Here is a 23857-nt window from a genome sequence, read left to right as displayed (position 1 = left end):
AATAGCCACCGCATGGCAGAAAACTCGTTCCACAATAATAACCGTACGGCAGAAACCTCATGCCACAATAACAACCGCATGGCAGAAACCTCGTGCCACAATAACAACCGTATGTCAGAAACCTTGTGCCACAATAACAACCATACGGTAGAAACCTCGAGCCATAATAACAACCACACGGCAGAAATCTCGTGCAACACAATCACAATTCTCTCAACAAAACACGTATGCCAAAAAAATATAACAACTCAAATAAATGGCTTTCACAATATGTGCCCATATCATAACATTTCCTCAAAATAGTTTCAATATCACAACCACGTATAGCCCTTGACTCAACAACACGGAATACAACAGCAACAACAACAATAACATGTGAATACGACAAGTAAATCAATACAAGAACTTAAGAACACTAAGAAATGGAAGAACAAACTCACAAAGAAAGATATAACAGAGATATAATAGTTTCAACAAGAATAGTTCAACAAGTAAGAGATAATGCATAGCAATACTTCCACAAAAGTACAATTTGATACGTCAACAATGAAAGGGATAACAAACTTCCATTTAAGGCTAAGCAATTACGGAAGAGATATTAATGATTTAAATAAAGGTTAGACAAATTACGGAAAGATAATAATGATTCCAATTAAGGTTAAGCAATTAGAGAAGGATAGCATATCAATAGAAGAGGCAACAACTTTAGTTAAGGCACATAAGAGTTTAATCGGCAATACAGGTAGAACATGAAGCAATTAATTCCAATTAAGATGCGTAAGGGTGAATTTAGTAAATGAGTAATTTAACATGACAAAACAACTTCATATTTAATGGACATAAGAACCTAAAAGCAGTAGACGGTCAAATTTTCACAAATAAGTCCGAGCACGTACTCGTCACCTCCCGTACTCGGCACCTCCCGTACTCGGCCTTTACATGACACAATTAGCACAAAAGACTCAAATCCTAAGGGGTAGTTCTCTCACACAAAGTTAGGCAAGATACTTACCTCAAAGAAGCTAGTCCATTACTCTAAAATGACCTGTTCGAGTGAAACAACCTCCGGACGACTCAAATCTAGCCAGAATAGCTTCAATTCATAAATAAAACTCATAGAAAACATCTCCGGATAATAAAGTTTCAATCTTTAACAAGAACTAAAAGTCAACCCAAAAATTAAACCCTGGGCCCGCACCTCGGAATCCGATAAAATTCACAAAATCCGAATACCCATTCCAATACGAGTTCAACCATACCAAAATTAACAAATTCCGGCAACAATTCGACCTCCAAATCTTCATTTTACATTTTCGAAAAATTTCATAATTTTTCCTCAATTTCATCCATTAAATTCAAAATAAACGATGAATATAACCATAGAATCATGAAATATAATCACTTCCAGATATAGAACAGTTACCCAAGTCAAGATCGTGAAGAAGTCCTCCAAAACTGCCCCAAAGTCCAGGATGGTTTAAAAGAATCTTCAGTGTCTATTTAACTTGTTAGGCATGCAGTGAGATATGCACTTGTAAAGATGTTTGGTGAAGATCCGGGGGAAACTATACAAGCAGAAGTGAAGAAGTACATGACTTCATTATTTAGTGAGTATGTAAAGTCCAGCTCAAAAGGTGTCGTGCTTGCTTCATCTTCAGATTATTCTTCATTGGACACTTCTACTTCCGGACTTTCTGGCAGTCAAGTAAGCACCCAAAATTCAGGACTTTTAGAATCACTCATGCAAGATATAAAAAAATTTAAAAGTGGGAGTGGAGGTGTTGATACTAGAACAAAGTTAGATAAATATTTTGGTGAAGAAACTGAGGATGACACTAAAGAATTTGATGTTCTTCTCTGGTGGAAATTGAACTCAACTAGATTTCCTGTTCTTACGGAGATGGCTCATGATGTATTAGCTGTTCCGGTTTCAAGTGTGGCATCTGAATGTGTGTTTAGTACGGGAGAACATCTTCTTGATTCATTTAGGAGTTCATTAACTCCTAAGTTGGTGCAAGCTCTAGTGTGTCTTTAAGATTGGCTTCGAAATGAAAAATTAAAATAACCTGTTAGTGTTGAGGAAGATCTTGATAAAATCGAGCAACTTGAACAAGGTAATAATATTGTTACTATATTTGTTGTATATAAGTGTTGTGTATATACTTATATTTATCGCACGACTCATTATTTGACTTTTTTTTTCTTCAGATTTAGCTAGCGATAGAAAAGACCCTTCCATAATTGACGTGTAGTGTTAATACATCTGGTAAGAATTCAAATTATGGATGTGCATCAGTTCTATTTCATCATAGCAATTTTGATCATTTCCCATGCCCCAATCTGTAGCACTGGATTTGTGTTTTGCTGACTCTCTTTGGATGGCTACCTGGTATTGTCTATGCTGTTTATGTCCTCACAAAGTGATCAGTCATCTTCCTTCCCTATGGTAATTCTTCTCAAATTTCATACAATATACTACTAGTAGTTAGGCAGAATAGTATTTAGGCAGAATAGTGTCTGATTCCTTTTCTTTGACCCAATATACTGCAAAAGAAATTGAAAAAGCAAGATAGTGCCTTGCAGGTACAAGGGTGGCCTTTCAGTTTAGAGCTCTGTAAATTTGTTTGACAGGGGAATTAATTAAGTTTCTTGCAAGTGATTTCAAGTTTCTTCCTCTGTTATTGAAGGGATCACCGGAAAAATGAAAATCTGAGCCTTAATGCATTATGCATGTGAAAGGATGATGTAACTGCGATTTGTTTTATACTTATGTTGTCTCTATGATTTGCTTTATGACTAATTTGGATAATGCTTAGTTAAAGCCACTCAAATGCTTTATTTCCTTCTTGGGGTTCAGTCACATGTTACTATCTAGTTTAATGCTAATTAACACTTTGTTGTATTCTCACTTAAGACACAAAACTAATGTGATTTTACTGTAATTATCTTCTTAGAATATTCACAAGGTTCTACACCTTTAGTTAACAGTTCTATCATTTAGATTGCAGTTGATTAGTCTGCTTGTTCATTCAATTTGTCTGTGTAACATTATACTTCGTTAACTAGAACATTCACAAGGTTCAACACAACTTTTATGAACTGTGATTCTGTCATTCTGTGAACAAGACCAACAAACTAGCTAGCTGAATTGTAACATTATACTTGGTGTTTCCAGTAGCCCTTTTATTTAATTTTAGTTCGGTCCCATAATAAAAGTAGTCAGTCCAAAAAGGTTTTTAATTATCGGGTGGCCCGATAACCGCCCGATAATAGCTAAATCGATACCAATCCGCCCGATATCTTATCGGGTGGCTAGCGGATTAATACATTTAAAAGTCGACAACCGATAAGCCAAACAGTTAAGAGTAAATAACCGCTCGATCTGCCCGATCCACAGCCTTACCCAAAACTGAGGCTTTCAATCTCAAAAGGAAAAGAAGAGAATGGCCAATTACGACCCCTAAATGCACTGCCCAGTTCTGCTTCTATGAGAATCTCATCGCGCCCGCGGAGTCGCTTTTGCAACACATGCGTCGCTTCCATGGAGCACACTAGCCAGCAGCCCCATCGCACCTGCGGTAGTGGTTTCGTTTCTACGCATGCGCAGGTGCGCTGCTATATCCCGCTTCTGCGAGCACACACCCAACTCGCCCAGGCCCGCTCCTGTGCCTTCTCTTCCGCTTAAGCGAGCATGCACCTGCGGTCATAAATGCGCAAGTGCGAAGGAACCAGTAACCAGAAAATCCAGCAGCTCTAACAAGGTGCCAAACAATCCGAACCCTACCCAAAACTCATCTGAGCCACTCGGGATCTCGTACGAATATACCAATAAGTCCCCTAACATAACACGGACCTACTCGAGGTTTCAAATCACATCAAACAACGTCAAAACTATGAATCGCACCATGAATCGAACTTATGAACTTTCGAATCTTCCAACTTTCAAAACCCGTGCCGAAACATATCAAATCAATCCGGAATGACTTCAAATTTTGCATGCAAATCATGAATGATATAACAAATCTATTCAAATTTTCAGAATCAAAATTCGAGCCCGGTATCAATCGAGTCAACCTTCATTCAAATTCCTAAATATTTCAAAACTCCAACTTTCGCCAAAAATGTGCCAAATTGTCCTATAAACATCCAAATTTAAATCCGGGCACACGCCTAAGTCCGAAACCACCATACGAAGCTATTGAAACAATAAAAAATCCATTCCAGAGTCGTTTGCTCAAAGGTGAAACTGCGGTCAACTCTTTTCATTTAAGCTTCTAAACCACAGATTCTTCTTCCAAATCAATCCTGAATCATCCGAAATCCCAACTCGACTACGCACGCATGTCATAACACATAATATGGAGCTGATCAAGACCTTAAGCCACTGAACGGAGCGCTAATACTCAAAATGGCTGGTCGGGTCATTACATTCTCCCCTTCTTAAACAAAATTTCGTCTTCGAACGAGTCAAGAACCATTCCGAAATCATCAAATCATTGAGTGAACTTACCATACATATACCTGCGGGTGATCCCACGTCACCCCAATCCATATAAGCCCGACAACACCATCTCCGCTGAAGATTATCCCTTCCACCCACACTAATAGGCCTTAGAACCAAATTCCTTACCATCTGATCATCTCCAAAAGACCCGATTCCTACATCTACATCGGTATCAACCTCAGCCAACTGCAAAAACTTATGCCTACACCCACAAGGTACAACCACACGACGCAACACGTCACATATATGCCCATAACCACATCTCTAGCCACAGTAGTTGCCCATAATCATATCTAGCACCGACGATTAGCCTCATATCTGTTAGAATCCTATTTCAAACCTCTACAACACTGACAACGATGCAAGAAATATGAAGACCTCATAACTATTCACCCAAATCAACAAGTCACATCTAACGTCACCTGGGAACACACCTCACAAGCTAAAACCCAATAAGCACAGTACGGATATGACTTAATAAACAAGGAAACACATGAAAGAACTATCAAACAAGCCCGACAGGCATCACTCCCTATCAGTACCATAGTACGAACCGATTACACAAGTGAGAATCAAAACATATGAACAAATCGCAAGGATCTCATCTTGATACAATTCCACCGCGGCACACGGCCTGGTTCAAACACATCGAAACATATGACACCGCGAGGGTCTCACCTTCAACTCTGAATCACAAGTAGAATACACATCATACCAAATGAAACCTTCCACTAATTCAATTCCGCCAACAAAATCACAACACACACTGAACTCCCACACCGGTAGAATATCTAAATCACAAATTGTAACCTATCACCCAGAAATCATATCAGAACTACCGAAATGAGTAACAGAAAGTCACTTCTAGTCTCATAACTCTCAATAATGAATAAAACAAAACGATAGACATGGGCTACCACTATAGGATCTCCCGACAGGGGTAAACACATAAGCATAATACAAGATCATGAAACTCACCCATATGTGAAGTAAAATAGAAGAACTCACCCTGATAAACAGAACCGGAACAAGATACGAATGATGCTCCTCTATAACAAATCGAAACCATAACTGTACGACATCATCTAGTGCAGCGGCCTCAGCCCTACTGTAGAGAACACATCAACAGGTAGTGCCTCCCCCTCTTAGGCGCCATCTACTCGCCTAACCTGTACCCCAAGTTGGCGGTGCAGGGATATCAGTAACTGAAACAGAACTCATAACCTGATTACCCCGCTGTGACATATTCTTACGGAGTCTTAGACAATCTCCCACCATGTGGCTGGTATCTCCACACCCAAAGCAACCTCTCTACTGATGTGGCTGTGAAAGTTGTCTAGTACGGATACCTTGAGACCCATGGGTGCCTGAAACACCGTGCGAAGCCTGAAGTGCAAACTGAACTGGCTGATCCACAAACCTCTACCATGTTGTACCCTGCCTCCAAAATAGGGACCAGTAGATCTCTCCGCTCTACGAGGCCTCTTAGCCTCCCTACCCTATCTCTCCTGGCTCAGTATGCCCTCTAATCGGTGAGCGATCTCTACCACCTTCTGAAATGGAACATCCGACTCCAACTCTTGAGCCCTACTGAATAGGATATCATGATTGAGCCCCCAATGAACCAGCGGACTCACTCTCTAACTGTGGAATCCAAAGTAGGTACATGTCTGGACAATTCATTGAATATAACGGCATACTCTAACACTAACATAGTGCCCTGGCGCAACTGCTCAAACTCCACGCACCATGCATCCTGAAGGGTCTGGGGAACGAACACTCTCAAGAACACCTATGAAAATTGAACCCATGAAAGTGAAGCTGCATCGACCGGACTACCCAACTCATATACTCGCCACCACTGATATGCTGCTCCCTCAAGTTGGACCGTAGTAAAAAAAAAAAAGCAACTCCACTTGTCTCCACAATACCCATAGGGCTGAGAATACAGTAGCACTCCCCTAGGAACCCATACGCATCCTCTGAAGCCAAACCACTAAAAGTAGGAAGGTAATACTTCTTGAACCTCGAAAGTCTAAGTTATTCTTCCTCATATGCTGCTACCCTAACCACGGGCTAAGCTGGGATAATAGAATGTATCGGCATGATACCTGAAACTTGACCAACATGGACTCGATGCTTCGGAGTACGAGCAGCGGGAGTCTGAGCTCCTCCCCTGATCTGTGAAGTATTTGGTGCAACCAGAATCAACCCCGCCTAAGCCAATGTACCAAGCATGCTCAGGAACTGTGCTAAGGTCTCTTGAAGTCCTAGGATCACAAAAAACGCCTCCGATACTTGCCTCCCAATCGGAGCTACTGCCGGCTCTTCAACTGCTGCTCTGACAGGCACTCTAGTTGTAGCACGTGCTCCTCCTCGGCCTCTACCTCTGCCTCGGTCCCTAGAAACACCGGCTCTAGGGGTAGCATTGTCGATAACTGAAGCTCGTATCCTCACTATTTGTGAGAGAATAGAATGACACAAGTTCAAACTCCGAGATCAATAAACTCGCACGATAGGAATGAAGAAAGTGAAACTATCATAATAGTTTTGTAGCCTCTCGAAGATAAGTAAAAATGTCTCTGTACCGATCTGCAAGACTCTACTAAACTCGCTTATGACTCGTAGCACCTATGAACCTAGAGCTCTGATACCAACTTTTCACGACCCTAGTTTTCCTCCGTAGGATGTCGTGACGGCACCTAGTCTCTAAGACTAGGTAAGCCTAATGCTTACTGAGTTAATATAAGAAATCAACCATCAAACGAAGAATATGAGATAAAAATTTTATACACAATTACAATTCTCAAAACCGGTAGTACAAGTCATAAGCTCTACTAACTTCGCTGAGAGAATCTTTATGTATAACTATTTGGAATGGAAATCAAACAGTACAAAAACAAAATCAGAAGGTGAATTCGAGGACTGCGAACGCGACGACAGGTTTACCTTGAGTCTCCACAGCTCGACCAGCCAGCTAATAATCAACAACAAATGTGGCACCTGGATCTGCACAAAATATATGCAGAAGCGTAGTATGACTATACCACAACGGTACCCAGTAAGTATCAAGACTAACCTCGGTGGAGTAGTGATGAGGGACTATCAAGATACCTACCAGACTAAACAACCTGAACAAAGGTGAAAGTGAACTAACAGAGAACAATATTAACATAAAGCTAAGCAGGATAAGGAATACAAAACAATATTTGCAATGATACACTAGTAATAATAATAGCTAACAAGAAGCAATCTGGTAATAATGCTGTAGAGTAAACTGTACACAGTCTAAGTCAGTGAAACCAATTAAAAGAAAACCAGCAACAACTCAATTAGAACAACACTTTCACACCAGATTTGTTCAAGTATTTCCATGAGGTACCGAACCTCATAATTACAACTCACGGGTCCCAATTCTTGAACCCTAATCACTTGGCACCTTGCGCCCACATTTCAATCCATAACCGCATGGACGACTCACGTGCCAAGAGGACAACTTTCACACAGAAGGCAAGTAGACAAGAGTACATGTAATGGTCAATAACGTTAGGACTCATCTCCATAAACCGATATGGGTAATTCATCTACATATATGCTTGTGTAAGTGTTCTGCCACAATTCAAGTCCATAATTAAGAGTGGAGATAAGGAATGTCACATAAGAAACGATCACCATGAAATATATAGTGTAAATAAGACAGCAATGATATGCACGTAACAATAAGCACAACAAAATTAGCTACATAGAACTAAGCAAATAGAGTAACACGGAGAAAAACAACTAGCAGTATGCTAAGAAAAACAACAATCAAAGACAAGTGCACAGAAAAGGGGAAATGCCAACAGAGCCCACCCGAGGTACTGCCTCATAGTCTCAAATCATAAAACAAATCACAATGGCACAACAGAAACCTCGTGCAAATAATAACAACCGAACGGCAGAAACCTCGTGCAACAATAACGGCTGCACAGCAGAAACTTTGTGCCATAATAACAACGGCATGGTAGAAACCTCATGCCACAATAACAACGGCATGGTAGAAACCTTGTTCCACAATAACAATGGTACGACAGAAACCTCATGCCTTAATAAAACAACTACACGGCAGAAACCTTGTGCCACAATAACAACCGCACGGCAGAAACCTCGTGCAACACAATAACAATTCTCTCAACAAAACACGTATGCCAAAACAAAAAAACATAACAACTCAAATAAATGGCTTTCACAATATATGCCCATATGCCACAATATTTCCTCAAAACGGTTTCAATATCAAAACCATGTATAGCCCTCACCTCAACAACATGGAATACAATAGCAACAACAACAATAACATGCGAATACGACAAGTAAATCAATACAAGAACTTAAGAATACCAAGAAATGGAAGAACGAACTTACAAGGAAAGACACAACAGGAAAATAATAGTCTCAACAAGAATAGTTTAGCAAGTAAGAGATAATGTGTAGCAATGATTCAACAAAAGTATAATTTGATACGCCAACAATGAAAGGGATAACAAACTTCCATTTAAGGCTAAGCAATTACGGAAGAGATATTAATGATTTCAATAGAGGTTAGGCAAATTACGGAAAGATAATAATGATTCCAATTAAGGTTAAGAAATTAGGGAAGGATAGCATGTCAATAGAAGAGGCAACAACTTCAGTTAAGGCACATAAGAGTTTAATCGGCAATACAGGTAGAACATGAAGCGATTAATTCCAATTAAGACACGTAAGGGTGAATTTAGTAAATGAGGAATTTAACATGACAAAATAACTTCATATTTAATGGACATAAGAACCTAAGAGAACTAGATGGTCAAATTTCCACAAATAAGTCCGAGTATGTATTCGTCACCTCGCGTACTCGGCTTTCGCATGACGCAATTAGCACAAAAGACTCGAATCCTAAGGGGTAGTTCCCACCCCCCTCCTCTCCCCACAAAGTTAGGCAAGATACTTACCTCAAATAAGCTAGTATGTTACTCTAAAATGACTTGCTCGAGTGAAACAACCTCCAGACGGCTCAAATCTAGTCAAACTAACTTCAATTCATAAATAAAACTCATAGAAAACATCTCTGGATAATAAAGCTTCAATCTTTAACAAGAACTAAAATTCAACCCAAAAGTCGAACCCCGGGCCCGTACCTCGGAACCCGATAAAATTCATAAAACTCGAACACCCATTCCAATACGAGTTCAACCATACCAAAATTAACAAATTCTGACAACAATTCGACCTCCAAATCTTCATTTTACATTTTCGGAAGATTTCACAATTGTTTCCTCAATGTATTTCATTACATTCAAAATAAATGATGAATATAACCATAGGATCATGAAATATAATCACTTCCAGATATAGAATACTTACCCAAGTCAAAGTCGTGAAAAACTCCTCCAAAATCACCCAAAACCGTGGCTCTCAATCTCAAAAGGAAATGAAGAGAATGGCAAATTTCGACCCCTAAATGCACTGCCCAGTTCCGCTTCTGCGAGAATCTCATTGTGCCCACGGAGTAGCTTTTGCGATACAGGCGTCGCTTCTACGGAGCACACTGGCCAGCAGCCCCATCGCACCTGTGGCAGTGGCTTTGCTTCTGCGCACGCGCAACTGTGCTGCTAGATCCCGATCCTGCGAGCACACGCCCAGCTCGCCCAGGCCCACTCCTGCGCCTTCTACTCCACTTAAGCGAGCACACACCTGCGGTCCTAAATGCGCAGGTGCAAAGGAACCAGCAACCAGAAAATCCAGCAGCTCCAACAAGGCGCCAAACGATCAGAACCCTGTCCGAAACTCATCCGAGCCACTCGGGATCTCGTCCGAGTATACCAATAAGTCCCGTAACATAACACAGACCTACTCGGGGTTTCAAATCACATCAAACAACGTTGAAACTAAGAATCGCACCATGAATCGAACTTATGAACTTTTGAATCTTCCAACTTCCAAAACTCATGCCGAAGCTTATCAAATCAATCCAGAATGACTTCAAATTTTGCATTCAAGTCATGAATGACATAACGAAGCTATTCAAATTTCCAAATTCAAAATTCAAGCCTGATATCAATCAAGTCAACCTTCGGTCAAATTCCTAAATATTTCAATACTCTAACATTTCCAACTTTTGCCAAAATGTGCCAAATTGTCCTACAGACATCCAAATTCAAATCCGGACACACACCTAAGTCCGAAACCACCATACGAAGCTATTGAAACAATAAAAATTACATTCCAGAGTCGTTTTCCCAAAGGTCAAACTCTGGTCAATTCTTTTCATTTAAGCTTCTAAAACATGAATCCTTCTTCCAAATCAATTCTGAATCATCCAAAATCCGAACCCGAATACGCACGCATGTCATAACACTTTTAGGCATCTTGTGTTAATTGTGCACCAGGCTAATTACATATCTTAAACTAGATGTTATTTATAGTTTCTCTTGGTCGGCCACCTTTAAGGGGTTATGGGGCGAAATCAATTTTGTTATTCGATGATAATATATGATGTTGATGCCAATTTTTACTCTAAGTCAAAGCATTGGTTGGCACAATTATCTCTGAACATATCCTTCTTCGTACTGATGAGGAGGCGCCGGCTAAGTATCAGATCATGTGTTGAGAGGTTTTTGTTGGGATCGAAACAGTTTTTACTCTTAATTTGCAGATATTAAGTTACAATACCATTCGAGCTAATTATTTGATGTTAGCCATGGTAGGTAGAAAAATGTTCCTTTCAAGTTTCAACGGGAGAAGTTAGTTCCAGATTCAATGAATTTAATTTTTTTAAGGAGCATATAATTACTTTGTATGATAATTAATACAACTAGAATCTAACATCTTCCTATATGAAATGTGTTTAACCCAAAAATAGATTTCTCGGTCAAAGTAAATATCAAGAAGAAATCAGGTTACTGATAACTAAGATTTACTTCACTTTTCCAATAATTTAATGAATAAAGCATAGAATGAAAATAATTGACAAAGAAAGAAAATACGAAATAGATTGATAATCACTCTCAATATTGCGGTTAGAACTTTGTGAATAAAGTAATTTTAATGTTTTGTTAACCGAGTGATCATTGAGTTTTGTCGTTATTTTAATGCTTGCCTTGGTCAAATCGGTCCCATCGTGTGGAGGGCAGTTGTTTGCCTTTGCTATTTGTCGGATTTGGTTTTTGCTCCTTTTACCTTCCGTCACTTACTTCACCTTTACTCTCTAAGAATTTTCGTGAAGGTGTCTTTTCTATGGTGGCTAGAAGTAAAAGGGTTTTAGTCAGCCCCGAGGATGATTGTGAATGTGGCTGGTATGTACGATTTGTTGTTGCCCCCACCAATGGATTAGTGGGTGAAGAAAACATGCCTTTTCTTGAAAAATGGAACTCTGCACGTAAGTATTTTTCTCTTTTTCTTTCTTTGGCATCTTGAGTTCCTTTACATAATCGTATATTTATTTTTTCAGCAACTATGGAAGTCTTCGAAGAAATTCCTGACTTCCGTACTTGGGTAGAAAAAATATTGACTGCTGCTCCAATGGACAAAAGATCTTGAAAATTTCTTTCACGAAAATTTGGTTGGAAAGTGAAGACTCATGGTACCTTTTTATTCTCATAGTTTCTTTTCCTATTTACTTGTTCATATATAAATTTTTTCATCGCCCTTTTTTTAATTAGGGTTTGCCATTCGTGGCATCAGTCCCGTATTTGTCCCCACATCCAAGCTTTCTGTAAGTTCTGCACAAGAGCGAAATTTGAGTGCGTCTTCCTCCAAGAGAAAACTACTGAATCCTGTGGGTCTGATGATAAAGAGGATACCGAAGAAGGTTCCTTGGTGAGAAAATCGCGTGTCAAAAGACGCGTAGTTTCAGATGATGAAACCCCTATCTCTCAAGATCCCCCATCAAGTTCAATTCCCTTCAGACTCGTTGATGAGTCGGAGAGTGTCCCTTTGGAAATTTCTGATGAAGACGCTGGTAACTTAGACAACCCTCCCCCCCCCCCCCAAGTCTCGTTGAAAGGTTATTTGCCCATGGCTTTGAGGGTGAAAAAAAACTAGGGCCTATTTCCAAAGAGCTGCCACTTGCTTCCCTTCCAGTGTTGTCTGTTATACCTACTGTTAACCCCCTGCTTCTTTGCCTAGAGTTGCCCTAATGGTTTCCCCCACTGTTCTTCCTTGTGTAGAAGTTGAGCCTTCTAGCAACAGGCGGGGTATGAAAAATGCTTTAATAGAAGTCCTTGATGGTGGGAATTTGTTGAGAAAAATCTGGACAAGCTGATATGTGGCTGAAACCGTTGCTAGGACCTGTAGAAAAGAAGAAGTTGGAGGGTCACAGTTCTTTGACTTTGATGAATAACATCATTCACTCTTCTCTTAAGGTATATTTTTACTTATCTTCCTTTCCTTCCTTTTTTCTCATTCGTAACTCCTCTTCTTTTGTCTTTTTGTAGATTAATTTAACAGGTATAGAGCTTATGAAATTTCATGGACTGATCAGCAGGTAATTGAGTTGCGCACTGAGGCTGACAATTGCAAAGAACAATTTGAAGGCCTTCAGCTGGAGAAAGACGTTCTTGCGGAGGAGAAAGGAGCTTCGGAAAAACAACTGAGGATGGTTTCTGCTGAGTTAACGGTTTTAAAAGCTTCTTCCAGTCAAGTTGAGAAAGATAAGCACAGACTGGAATCCTCCTTTGTTGAACAACATTCCAAGGCTACTGAAGAGATAAGGAGTTTGAAAGAGCTCATTAATCAAAAAGAGGTTTACGCGGGTGATCTGGTTCAGATGCTTACCCAAGCTCAAGAAGACCTCTGTGCCTCTACAAATAAGATCCAGTTCCTTGAAAATTCTCTTGATCCTTTGAAGACAGCTTATGAAGCCTCGGAGGTAGAAAAACAAGAATTGAAAGCTGAGATCGAGCAGTGGGAGAAGGATTATGAAGCCCTTGAGCATAAATCATCACTTGATATTAGCTGGGCTTTTTTAAACACTCGCTTCGAGACTTTAACTGAAGCTATCCAGTAAGGTTTTGACCTTAATGCTGAAATTGCAAAGGTTAGAGAAATAATTGAATAGACTCAGCAGCATCAAAGCTTATCTACGCCTGAAGACAAAGGTTCTAAATGTGATGGAGATGGACTTGCTCCTGGTGAAATCGATGTTCAACCCTCTTCTCCTCAAGTTGATCCTTCTTCTCCCATGGATGATTCTCCTTAGCTCTCCTTTTTCCCGGCTTTTTGTTGAAAGTGTTTGTTTGTTGATTTTTGGTTAGAATTGTCTTGTGTTTTTTGGACAATATTTGGAAGGTCTTACAACCCCCCCCCCCCATTCTTTGGGGTAATGATATAAATATTTTTATTTCTTTTGCCGCATATTATGCTTTCTGCTCTTTTAATTTTTGAGCTTATTCTTGCACTTAAAATGCTTTCATAGACCGTGACTTCAATATGTACGGATTTTTATAAAAGAGAGCCTTTTTATATTAACGATACCGATGAAGATGACGTCTCATCTTCATATTGGTGCAAAGGTATGAAACATGAAGTAGACATGAAACAAGAAATAATTTGAGGAGGTTTTATTTTTTGAACTCTCAAATAAGTAAGTTGGTACATCATTTTCATAATTGTTCGTACAACATTTGCATAGCTGCTTTCATTGTAGAGATTTACAAATTTGGATCTATCTTCCCGCGGCTAAATTTATGGTCTTAACCTAGAAGCTCGTGGGAATATATTGCATCCTTTTTGCGAGTTTGAACGCCTTTGAAAAATCTTCAAAGGTTTCTTCAAGGTTTTAATTCAAGCTGAACTATGCCCTTGGTATACATCTTTCTTCCTTGTGTAACCTTCTATATGCATAGTCCCCCCCAGTGCTAGCCCCCAGTGTTGGAGCATTAAAGTATGAAATCTCAAATACTGGATCAACTCATTTCTTTTGGTCTTTTTCCTTAAAAGAAAAATACAAAACGAGACTCGGAGATAATTTTTTAGATGATGACTTCATAACCCTTTTTCCATTAAAAAATTTGTAACCTAGACCGGGAATAATTCAACATTCCGCGTGTCTTTCGGGTCTAATATTATTATTTGGTACGGGCCAACTTTTTGCCTATCATCTAAAATAGTTAGTAAAATTCAAATGAATAAAATAAAATCGAACTTGCATGATACCTGACCGCGGGTATTAACCTCGTTTAGAAGTAATACTTCTTCAGATGGACTTCATTCCCATTTGATGGTAACACCTTGCCATCCATGGTTTCCAACTCGTACGCTTCTTTTCCAGATATGCCTCTAACCCTATATGGGTCTTCCCAATTTGGACCCAACTTTCCTGCATTTGCTGTTTTTGTTGACCGGAATACCTTTCTGAGGACGAAGTCCCCAATCTTGAAGTAACTCAAATTGGCTTTCTTGTTATAATATTGTTCAATCATCTGTTTTTGAGCCGTCATTCGAATTAGTGTTGCTTCTCTCCTTTCTTCTGTCAAATCCAAATTTACCCGTAACTCTTCCTCATTTGTTTCTTCACTAGTATGCGTGTACCTCATGCTTGGTTCACCTATCTCCACCGGAATCAAAGCTTCTGTTCCGTATACAACTGAAAATGGAGTCTCACCCGTACTAATTTTCGTCGTTGTTCGGTAAGCCCATAGCACCCCTGGTAGTACTTCTGGACATTTGCCTTTTTATTCTTCCAATCACTTTTTTAAGTTATTGATGATAACCTTATTTGTTGACTCAACTTTTCCATTGGCCACTGGGTGATAAGGTGCGGAAGTAATTTATTTAATCTGCCAACTTTGGAAGAATTCGGTGACTTTCGCGCCTATGAATTGTGGGCCATTGTCATAGACGATCTCATTTGGAACTCCAAATCAACATATAATATTTCTCCAAATGAAATATGTAACTTCCTTTTCTCGTACCTGTTTAAAGGCACCTGCTTCTACCCATTTTGAGAAATAATTCGTTAAAATAAACAGAAATCGTACCTTTCCTTTAGCTTGAGGCAAATGTCCTACCATGTCCATGCCCCATTTCATGAAGGGCCATGGTGATATAACTGAATGCAACAATTCCGCTGGTCGATGCATGTTATTGGCATATCGTTGACATTTATCACACCTGACTATGAAGTTTTCTGCTTCTTCCTCCATTTTTGGCCAATAATATCCTGCCGTTATTAATATCTTCACCAACGATCTTCCCCTAGCGTGATTGCCACAATGCCCCTCATGTACTTATCCCATTACATATTCCATTTGTGATGGTCCGAGGTACCATGCTAAAGGTCCACCAAATATTTTGCGATATAAATTTCCGCGAATTAAGCAGTACTAGGCAGCTTTCAACCGTAACAATTGGGATTTTTTCTTATCCTCGGGCAAGATATCATACTGCAAAAAGTTTACAAATTCATTTCTGTAATCCAAAGTTAAATTATTGAAATTTACCTCACTCTTGGTTTGGTCGAGTGGTGAATGAAACAAATGTACCACAACAATATTTTATGCATTTGTTGCATTTGCGACAGACGTGAGATTTGCCAACGCGTCTGCTTCTGCATTTTCCTCCCTGGGTCTTTGCACGGCTTTTCATGTCTGAAATTGTCTAAGCAATTCTCGTACCTTTTCGAGGTATTTCTGCATTCGCGTCTCTCTCTCGCCACGTAAGTCCCTTGAATTTGATTAACTATCCGTTGCGAGTCACTTTTGATCACAATTTGTTCCATACCAAGTTCTCGTGCTAGTTCCAGACCTGCAATCACAGCTTCATACTCTACCTCATTATTAGTGATTAGATAATATTTTATTGCTTGTCTTGTGACTTCACCCGAGGGTAGAATTAAAACAATACCCAAACCCGCTCCTTTAACATTTGAGAAATCGTCAATAAATAGGGTCCAAGTCCCCGGATTAGCTCCCCTAAACACTTGTAGTTCTTTTTCTGCTTCAAGAACTACGTTCGTGCTAAAATTCGCTACAAAATCTACTAATACCTGCGATTTTATTATAGTTCTAGGCTGATATATGATATCATACTCACTGAGTTCTATTGTCCATTTAGCTAATCTACCTGATAATTCTCATTTATGCAGTATGTTCCTTAATAGGAAAGCAATTATAACAAAAATAGGATGACACTGAAAGTAAGGTCGTAACTTTCTCGATGCCATAATTAAATCTAAAGCAAGTTTTTCTACGTGAGGATACCGCATCTCAGCATCTAGTAAAGACTTACTAACATAATAAATTGGAGGCTGTTTACCTTTATCTTCACGTACCAATATCGCGCTTCCGCTACCTCTAACACAGCGAGGTAAATAAGCAATCTCTCCCCGTCTTTTGTTTTGGCTAATAAAGGTGGATTCAATAGATATGTCTTTAGGTCCTTCAGAGCTTGTTGGCACTCATCAGTCCATTCAAACTGATTTTGCTTTTTCAATACTGAAAAAAAATTAAAACTTTTTTCAGATGACTTTGATATAAATCTTTCCAGAGCTGATATCCTGCCTATTAATCGTTGCACTTCTTTCTTGCTCGTGAGTATATCTAGTATTTCCTCAATGGCTTTGATATGTACAGAATTTACTTCAATATATCTATTAGAAACAAAACAACCTAAAACCTTACCTGAAGCTACGCCAAAAGCGCACTTTTCCGGATTTAACTTCATGTTGTACTTGCGAAGAATCTCAAAGGTCTCAGACAAATGTTGAAAATGATCCCCCGCCTATGTTGACTTGACCAAAATATCGTCTATGTAGACTTTCATGATTTTTTCCAGGTGTTCTTGAAATATTTTAGTTACCAATCTCTGATATGTGGCTCCTGCATTTTCAAGCCAAATTAATGGCATAACTTTGTAATAGTAAGTCCCCTTATTTGTGATAAACAAAGTTTTTTCCTCATCTTGAGGGCCTATTTTTATCTGGTTATAACTTGAATATGCATCTAAAAAACTTAAAATCTCATGACCTGTGGTAGAATAAATTAATTGATCTATATTCGAAAAAAAAATGAATCTTTATGACAAGCCTTATTTAAATCAGTATAATCTACACAAACTCGCCATTTTCCATTCTTTTTTTTGGAACCACAACGGTATTAGCTAACCTGTCAAGGTACTTTACCTCTCGTATTGAACCAATTTTCAAAAGTTTTTGTACCTCATCCTGGATCACTTGATTTTTTAAGGACCCTTGCTTCGTTTTCTTTTGCTTGACATGTGGGTGTAATGGATCCTCATTTAACTTATGAATCATCACCTCTGGTGATATACCTGTCATATATATATATATATATATATATATATATATATATATATATATATATATATATGCGACCAAGCAAAGCAATCTGCGTTAGTACGTAAAAATTCAATTTGCTCCGATGTAAACTTTTCTGTTTGGCCAGTAGACAAATAGTATTACAGCTTCAAGCTCCTTCGTGGTTGTTTTAATGTTCTCATTTTCCTCTGGCTCTTGAATCACATCGGGTCTTGTGTCGACATCAATCTGCCCGTGTGTGTTTTCAGTTGAGGTGTGAACAACAGTGTCAACTGAATTCTGTAATTGCTATTTCCCATCTGCATCATTGGCTACTGTGTTTTAATCACCACCGAGTCAATACTTCGTGAATCTTGTTGATTTCCACGGATTTGTCGTATTACCCACTGTGATGGGAATTTGATAACTTGATTCAACGTGGATGGGACAACGTCCATATCATGAATCCATGTTCTTCCCAAGATTATATTATAGTCCATGTCTGCGTCTATCACCTGGTAACTTTGTATCTTTGATGACCCCTTTATGCAAATGTGGCCAGTACAACTTTTCATTTTGTAACAATGCTTGAATTATCAAACCCAGACAAGGACCGTGCTTTTGGTATAACCTTATTATTAGCTTGTATTTCATTTACCACCCTCAGTAAAATAATGTTCATTGAGCTACCTGGATTAATCAAAACTCATTTTACATTAGTATCATATATAAGTAGGGATATTACTAGTGCATCGTTATGAGGAATAATTAAGTCGTCCGCGTCTTCATCGTCAAATGTTATATTATCGCCATCCAAGACTTGGCAGACTCGCTTTCCGTGAGTGAAACTAAGTTTTGATGTCTTCTTCGTGGCTATGTATTACTCCATTGGCCTCATCTACTCCAGTTATGACGTTGACTATCCTCTTTGGTGATGGAGGTTTTGGGGGTTCTTGTTTGTTATTCATGTATGATTGTCTCCCTTTCTCACTGAACATATCAGTAACATAGCCTTGCTTCAATAAATGTTCGACCTCACATTGCAAAAGCCTGCAATCTATTGTTCTATGGCCATGATCATTATGAAACTCGCACAAACAATCTGGGTTTCTTTTATTTGGATCTGATCTTATTTCTTTCGGCTATCACACTTTATCTCCCATACCTCTTAAAATAGCCACCAATTCGGAGGTGCTAATGTTAAAGCTATAATCTCCTATTCTTGCTTATGTATTGGAATCATCACTTTGGGAATCCCGTTCCTTTTTGAACCTGGATGAAGAACTCGTGTATTTTTGTCTTGATCTTGAATCAAATCGTGCATTCTCTTGTTTAGATCGAGAGTCTCGCCCCATAGGTCCCATGTATGGCTCGTACCTGTTTTTACCAGACCTCCTCTCTGATTCTGAGCATCTTGAACCTCGTCCTTCTTCGGCCCTTAGCTGTGCGACCGTATCTTCTTCTATCCGCAGCTTGGTATTGTATCTATTGTACACATCGTTCCAAGTTATTGCAGGAAATTCTCGCAAACTTTATTTCAACCTCCTCGTGACTTCTGAACTTTTCTCGTTCAAGTTGCTGGCGAATGTCATAGCTGCCCAGTTATCAGGTACTCGTGGCAACATCATCCTCTCTCGTTGGAATCTACCTACCAAGTCCCTGAGAAATTCTGTACTCCCTTGTTTAGCTTTGAAGATGTCTTCCATCCTTTTTTCAACTTTTTGAGCCCCCGAATGTGCTTTTATAAATGAATCTGCAAGCTCAGCAAAAGAATCAATGGAATTTTCAGGTAAAAGAGAATACCATGTTAACGCTCCTTTTGTGAGTGTTTTGCCAAACATTTTAACCAAAATTGATTTGATCTCCTGCTTGGTTAAATCATTGCCTTTAACGCCAGTAGTGAACACTGTTACGTGATCTCGAGGGTCAGTTGTTCCATCATATTTAGGAATATCGGGCATTTTAAACTTTTTGGAAATTGGCAAAGGCGCTGCACTTGGCTTCCAGGGATGCAGTGAATACTTGTCAATATACAAACCTTTGATCACGGGAGGCATGCCAGGTATTTGCTCTATACGCTCATTTTGCTCCTTCAGTTTTTTCTGCAAAGTTAGCACTAAACTTTGTAAACTAGAATTATTCGCTGTACCTGACCCTCCATCGCGAGATTCATTGGGAATTTCTCCATTTTCAGAGTTATCAAGCCCCGAACGCGGGTTCTCCAAAGTTGCTGTATTAACTGGCGGAGGAGTTTGCGCTGCGTTGGGTAATCCTCGGACAAAAGCATGTAGTGCACTGTTCACGTGTTCTGCAATCAATTTTTTAAGGCATCCTGCTCCACGGTTTGGTCGTCTCTATGCTAACCATCAGTGCGCGAAGCAGACCTTTCAGGTGAACTTTCACGGGATTGCTGAGAGGATCCCGTAGGTGTGTGATGTGGTGGAGTTCCACCTTGTTGGTTCAGCTGGTTGTTCTCATTAGCGGTTGACATATTTGGTCATTAAAAATGAAGTTTTAAAAGTGAACGGATTATCAGATTTCCGGTAACACAACCAATTTTTATAAGCCAAAAATAGATTTCTCGGTCAAAGTCAATATCAAGAAAAAATCGGGTTACTGATAACCAAGATTTACTTCACTTTCCCAATAATTTGATGAATAAAGCATAGAATGGAAATAATTGACAAAGAAAGAAAATACGAAATAGATTGATAATCACTCTCAAAATTGCGGTTAGAACTTTGTGAATAAAGTAAAGAATGATTGCACAAATTTTAATGAAAAATCAGATGCCATTACAAATGTGGTCTATGTCCTTATATATGATCAATAAATGCAACTGAAATACATGTATAGGAAGTGCAACTTTGAGGTTTGATACAGTGGCGAAGCCAGAATTTTTATTAACGAGAGTAAAAATATAAAGAAACAAACTCACCAAGAAGTCAATGGGTGTCATTATATAGTATATATACATATTTTAAAAAATATTACCGAGCTAAACAGTATAATTTTCCGACGAAGGGGTGTCGGTTGACACCCCTTGGGTGCATGCGTCTCCACCACTGATTTGACAAATACATAAAATAAAAGTTTGCAAGATGTCAAACAGAACTAAAAAGAGAATATGTACTTTTCTTGAAGACTTGGAGAACTATATACTAATATATGTATATGTGTGGCATCTCTGTCTTATAATGTATTACATAGAACTGTGAACTTCCTAAAAACTCTGTATTTTACCATACTTTTGGAAGCAAGAACAAGAGAGTTAAAGAGGTTAATGCAATGAAACAGATGTTACAAGGGGAAAAAAAATGTCACTTACTTTTAATCACTTGGAAAACGAAATCTTTCTTGACAAAGTTATATGATATACCTCGTAATGCAATTATTCCCTTTATTTCAATCACCAGCTTTTCAGATTCTATTTTGAGTTGTAAACGAACCGTGCACCATATTCACACTAATTAAGATACTCTTGAGGGAAAATGCTATATGTTGACATTATTTGAAGTACTCTCTATTAGACACGTGAATTTATTCTAGGCATCTTCGGTAGCTCGGGACTAAAGGGGCATTTTAGGAACTCGAGGCATGGTTGGTACTGTAATATCAATAACGAAGTCTCATTCATATAGTAAACTCGGACTCAAATAGGATAGTGTAATGTAATTTCATCCCTTATGTTAGGCGGCTATAATATTTTGGTATGTCCTACTATTGTTATGCCAGAATAAAAGGTTCCACACGAGCTCTTTGCTCATCCTTTGCTTTAAAGGCACTACTTTTGCGAATAAAAGGAATGTAATTAACTGAATGGATCACTAGTGTTGTTATGCAAAATCACAATCATATCTTAACGAGGCACCATATAAAACTACCTCCCTCAATGGCGTAGTTATATGGTACCAAGGGTGATCAAGCGAACACCCTTCCCCAGAAAATTATAGTGTGCATAGGCCAAATACCACTTTATATAATTGGATATTATATGTTGAATACCCTAATTAACATAACTGACCTATGCAACACAGCGACCAAGGGTGTACAAAGTGAGGTGAAGTTTATGTGTTCGTCTACCTGGGCAAACATTTCTACCCATTTATTTTCCGAAACTAAACGGTGACCACATTGGTCTGTTTGACTCTCTTTTTTAATTGAAAAACTTCTTAATGAGTAACTCTTAATTTGTGTAAAACAAATAACTTATCTTAAAAGTAGTTTTTTATTTAAAAGTTGATTGTTAAACAAATTTCGTAATTTAAAAGTCAAGCATTATAAAAATTTATTTAACAAAAAGATCTCTTACAAACACTCTCAGTTCTCTCTTTCTTTTGGTTCTATGCTTACTTTTATTAGTAGAATCTGGAAGGGGAATCCGAAAGTTAGTTATAACTAACTTTCTGGCAGCTACAACTGATAGTCACATGTTGTACGTGCCTATTAACTAATAACTAATTCCAATGATTAATCCTTCAACTAAAATATAAAAAATCTAACTAAAATAGCTAAATTAGGAAATCAACTGGATTGACTCATATCAATACTCCCCCTTGAGACAATCCTTGTCCTCAAAGGATTGAAATGAGGAAATTGCTGATAGGGGGACTCATAATCTTCCCATGTGTAATCTTCCTCAACAACATTGAGAAATTTAACCAATAGTTGAGCTGCATGTTTGCCTTTTTTCTGGATCAATCTTATGTTAAGGATTGTTTCAGGGACCATTACAATATGACCAGCTTCTGAGTGACCCAATGACAAGGTTACAGAAGCTGTATGAGATCCCAGCTTCTTCTTGAGTTGAGATATATGAAAAGTGGGGGTGAATCTTAGCATCACTGGGTAAGTTCAAGGTATAGGACACAACTCCCACCCTTGCAATGATCTAAAAAAGTCCAAAAACCTTAGCAGACAGTTTTTGAAAATTATAGGACTTAAGTAACAACTGCCTGTAGTGCAGCTTAATGTACACCAATCAACCATAGAAAAGGGTTTGTCAGTTCTTTCCATATCAGCTTGAGTTTTCATCTTGTTATGAGCTCGCAGTAGGTAAAATTTGAGACACTTTAGTGTTGATTTCCTAGCTTGTAAGCTTCTATCCAAAAGGTATAGCTGTGAATCAAGGACCATATAGGGTAGGAGGGGGTGGTTTTTGACCATAAACAGCTTCATATGGGGTCATGTTAATAGCATAATGAAAGGTGATATTGTACCACGATTCAGCTAGTGCCAACCATTGGGCCACTTTTTTGGTTTTTCAAATGTTATACACCCCAAGTAGCATTCCAAGCACTTGTTTACCACCTCTGTTTGCTCTTGGTTTGTGGGTGGTAGGAGGTGAAATTTAGGAGAAACACTTTCTACAGCTTAAACAACTCCTTCCAGAACTTACTAGTAATGGTGACATCTCTATCAGAGATAATAGTCTCATGCATTCCATGCAACTTCAATACACCATCCATGAACAACTGTGCAACATCCAATACTGAATAAGGATGTTTGAGTGTCATAAAGTGGGATGACTTACTTAGCCTTTCCACCACAATAAAAATATCTTCCTTACCAGTTTCCTTAGGAAGTCCCATAATGAAGTCCATAGAAATATTTTGCCAGGCCCTGTCAGAAATTAGCAAAGGTTGTAGCAAGCCAGGGTATGCAACATTTTCACCTTTATTTATATCACAACATCTGATATAGGAATACAAATCTTGTTTCATCTTCTTCAAGTAGAAGTTCTGCTCGAGCCTCTGCAGTGTTGCTGTAATACTAGAATGACCACCACTTGAACTATCATTGATAAAATGATATCAATTTTATTTTGAGTTCAGATACATTTCTTACCATCATTCTACCCTTCATGCTTAAGATACCAGCTTGGTACTTATAGTATGATTTGGGGTTCTTACCTGCTTGGATAGACTGAACTAGCTGTTGCAACTTAGTATCCTGATTCCATGAGTTTTTGACAGCATCCAACCGTTGGAATTGTATACCAGAGATGCTGAATAATTGAATAGGTTCCTGCTTCCTAGACAGTGCAACTATAACCACATTGTCTTTACCTTTTTTGT

General features: G+C 38.7%; 2 protein-coding genes across 2 annotated transcripts; one reads left to right on the top strand and one right to left on the bottom strand.

Moving 5' to 3' along the window:
* The first annotated feature begins 1540 nt into the window (after positions 1 to 1540).
* LOC138900176 (zinc finger BED domain-containing protein DAYSLEEPER-like) lies at positions 1541 to 2035 on the top strand. Its single transcript, XM_070186891.1, has one exon. The coding sequence runs from the start codon at positions 1541 to 1543 to the stop codon at positions 2033 to 2035; it is 495 nt and encodes a 164-aa protein (XP_070042992.1).
* Positions 2036 to 14703: 12668 nt separating this feature from the next.
* LOC138900175 (uncharacterized) lies at positions 14704 to 15669 on the bottom strand. The gene is made up of 2 exons (XM_070186890.1): positions 15453 to 15669; positions 14704 to 15194 (listed from the first exon to the last, which is right to left on the bottom strand). Exons 1-2 carry the CDS (start codon positions 15667 to 15669, stop codon positions 14704 to 14706), a joined length of 708 nt encoding a protein of 235 aa, XP_070042991.1.
* Positions 15670 to 23857: the final 8188 nt, after the last annotated feature.

The sequence above is a fragment of the Nicotiana tomentosiformis genome, chromosome 10 (assembly GCF_000390325.3).
Source record: "Nicotiana tomentosiformis chromosome 10, ASM39032v3, whole genome shotgun sequence".
Classification (NCBI taxonomy): domain Eukaryota; kingdom Viridiplantae; phylum Streptophyta; class Magnoliopsida; order Solanales; family Solanaceae; genus Nicotiana; species Nicotiana tomentosiformis.
This window is presented reverse-complemented; position numbering and strand designations above follow the sequence as displayed.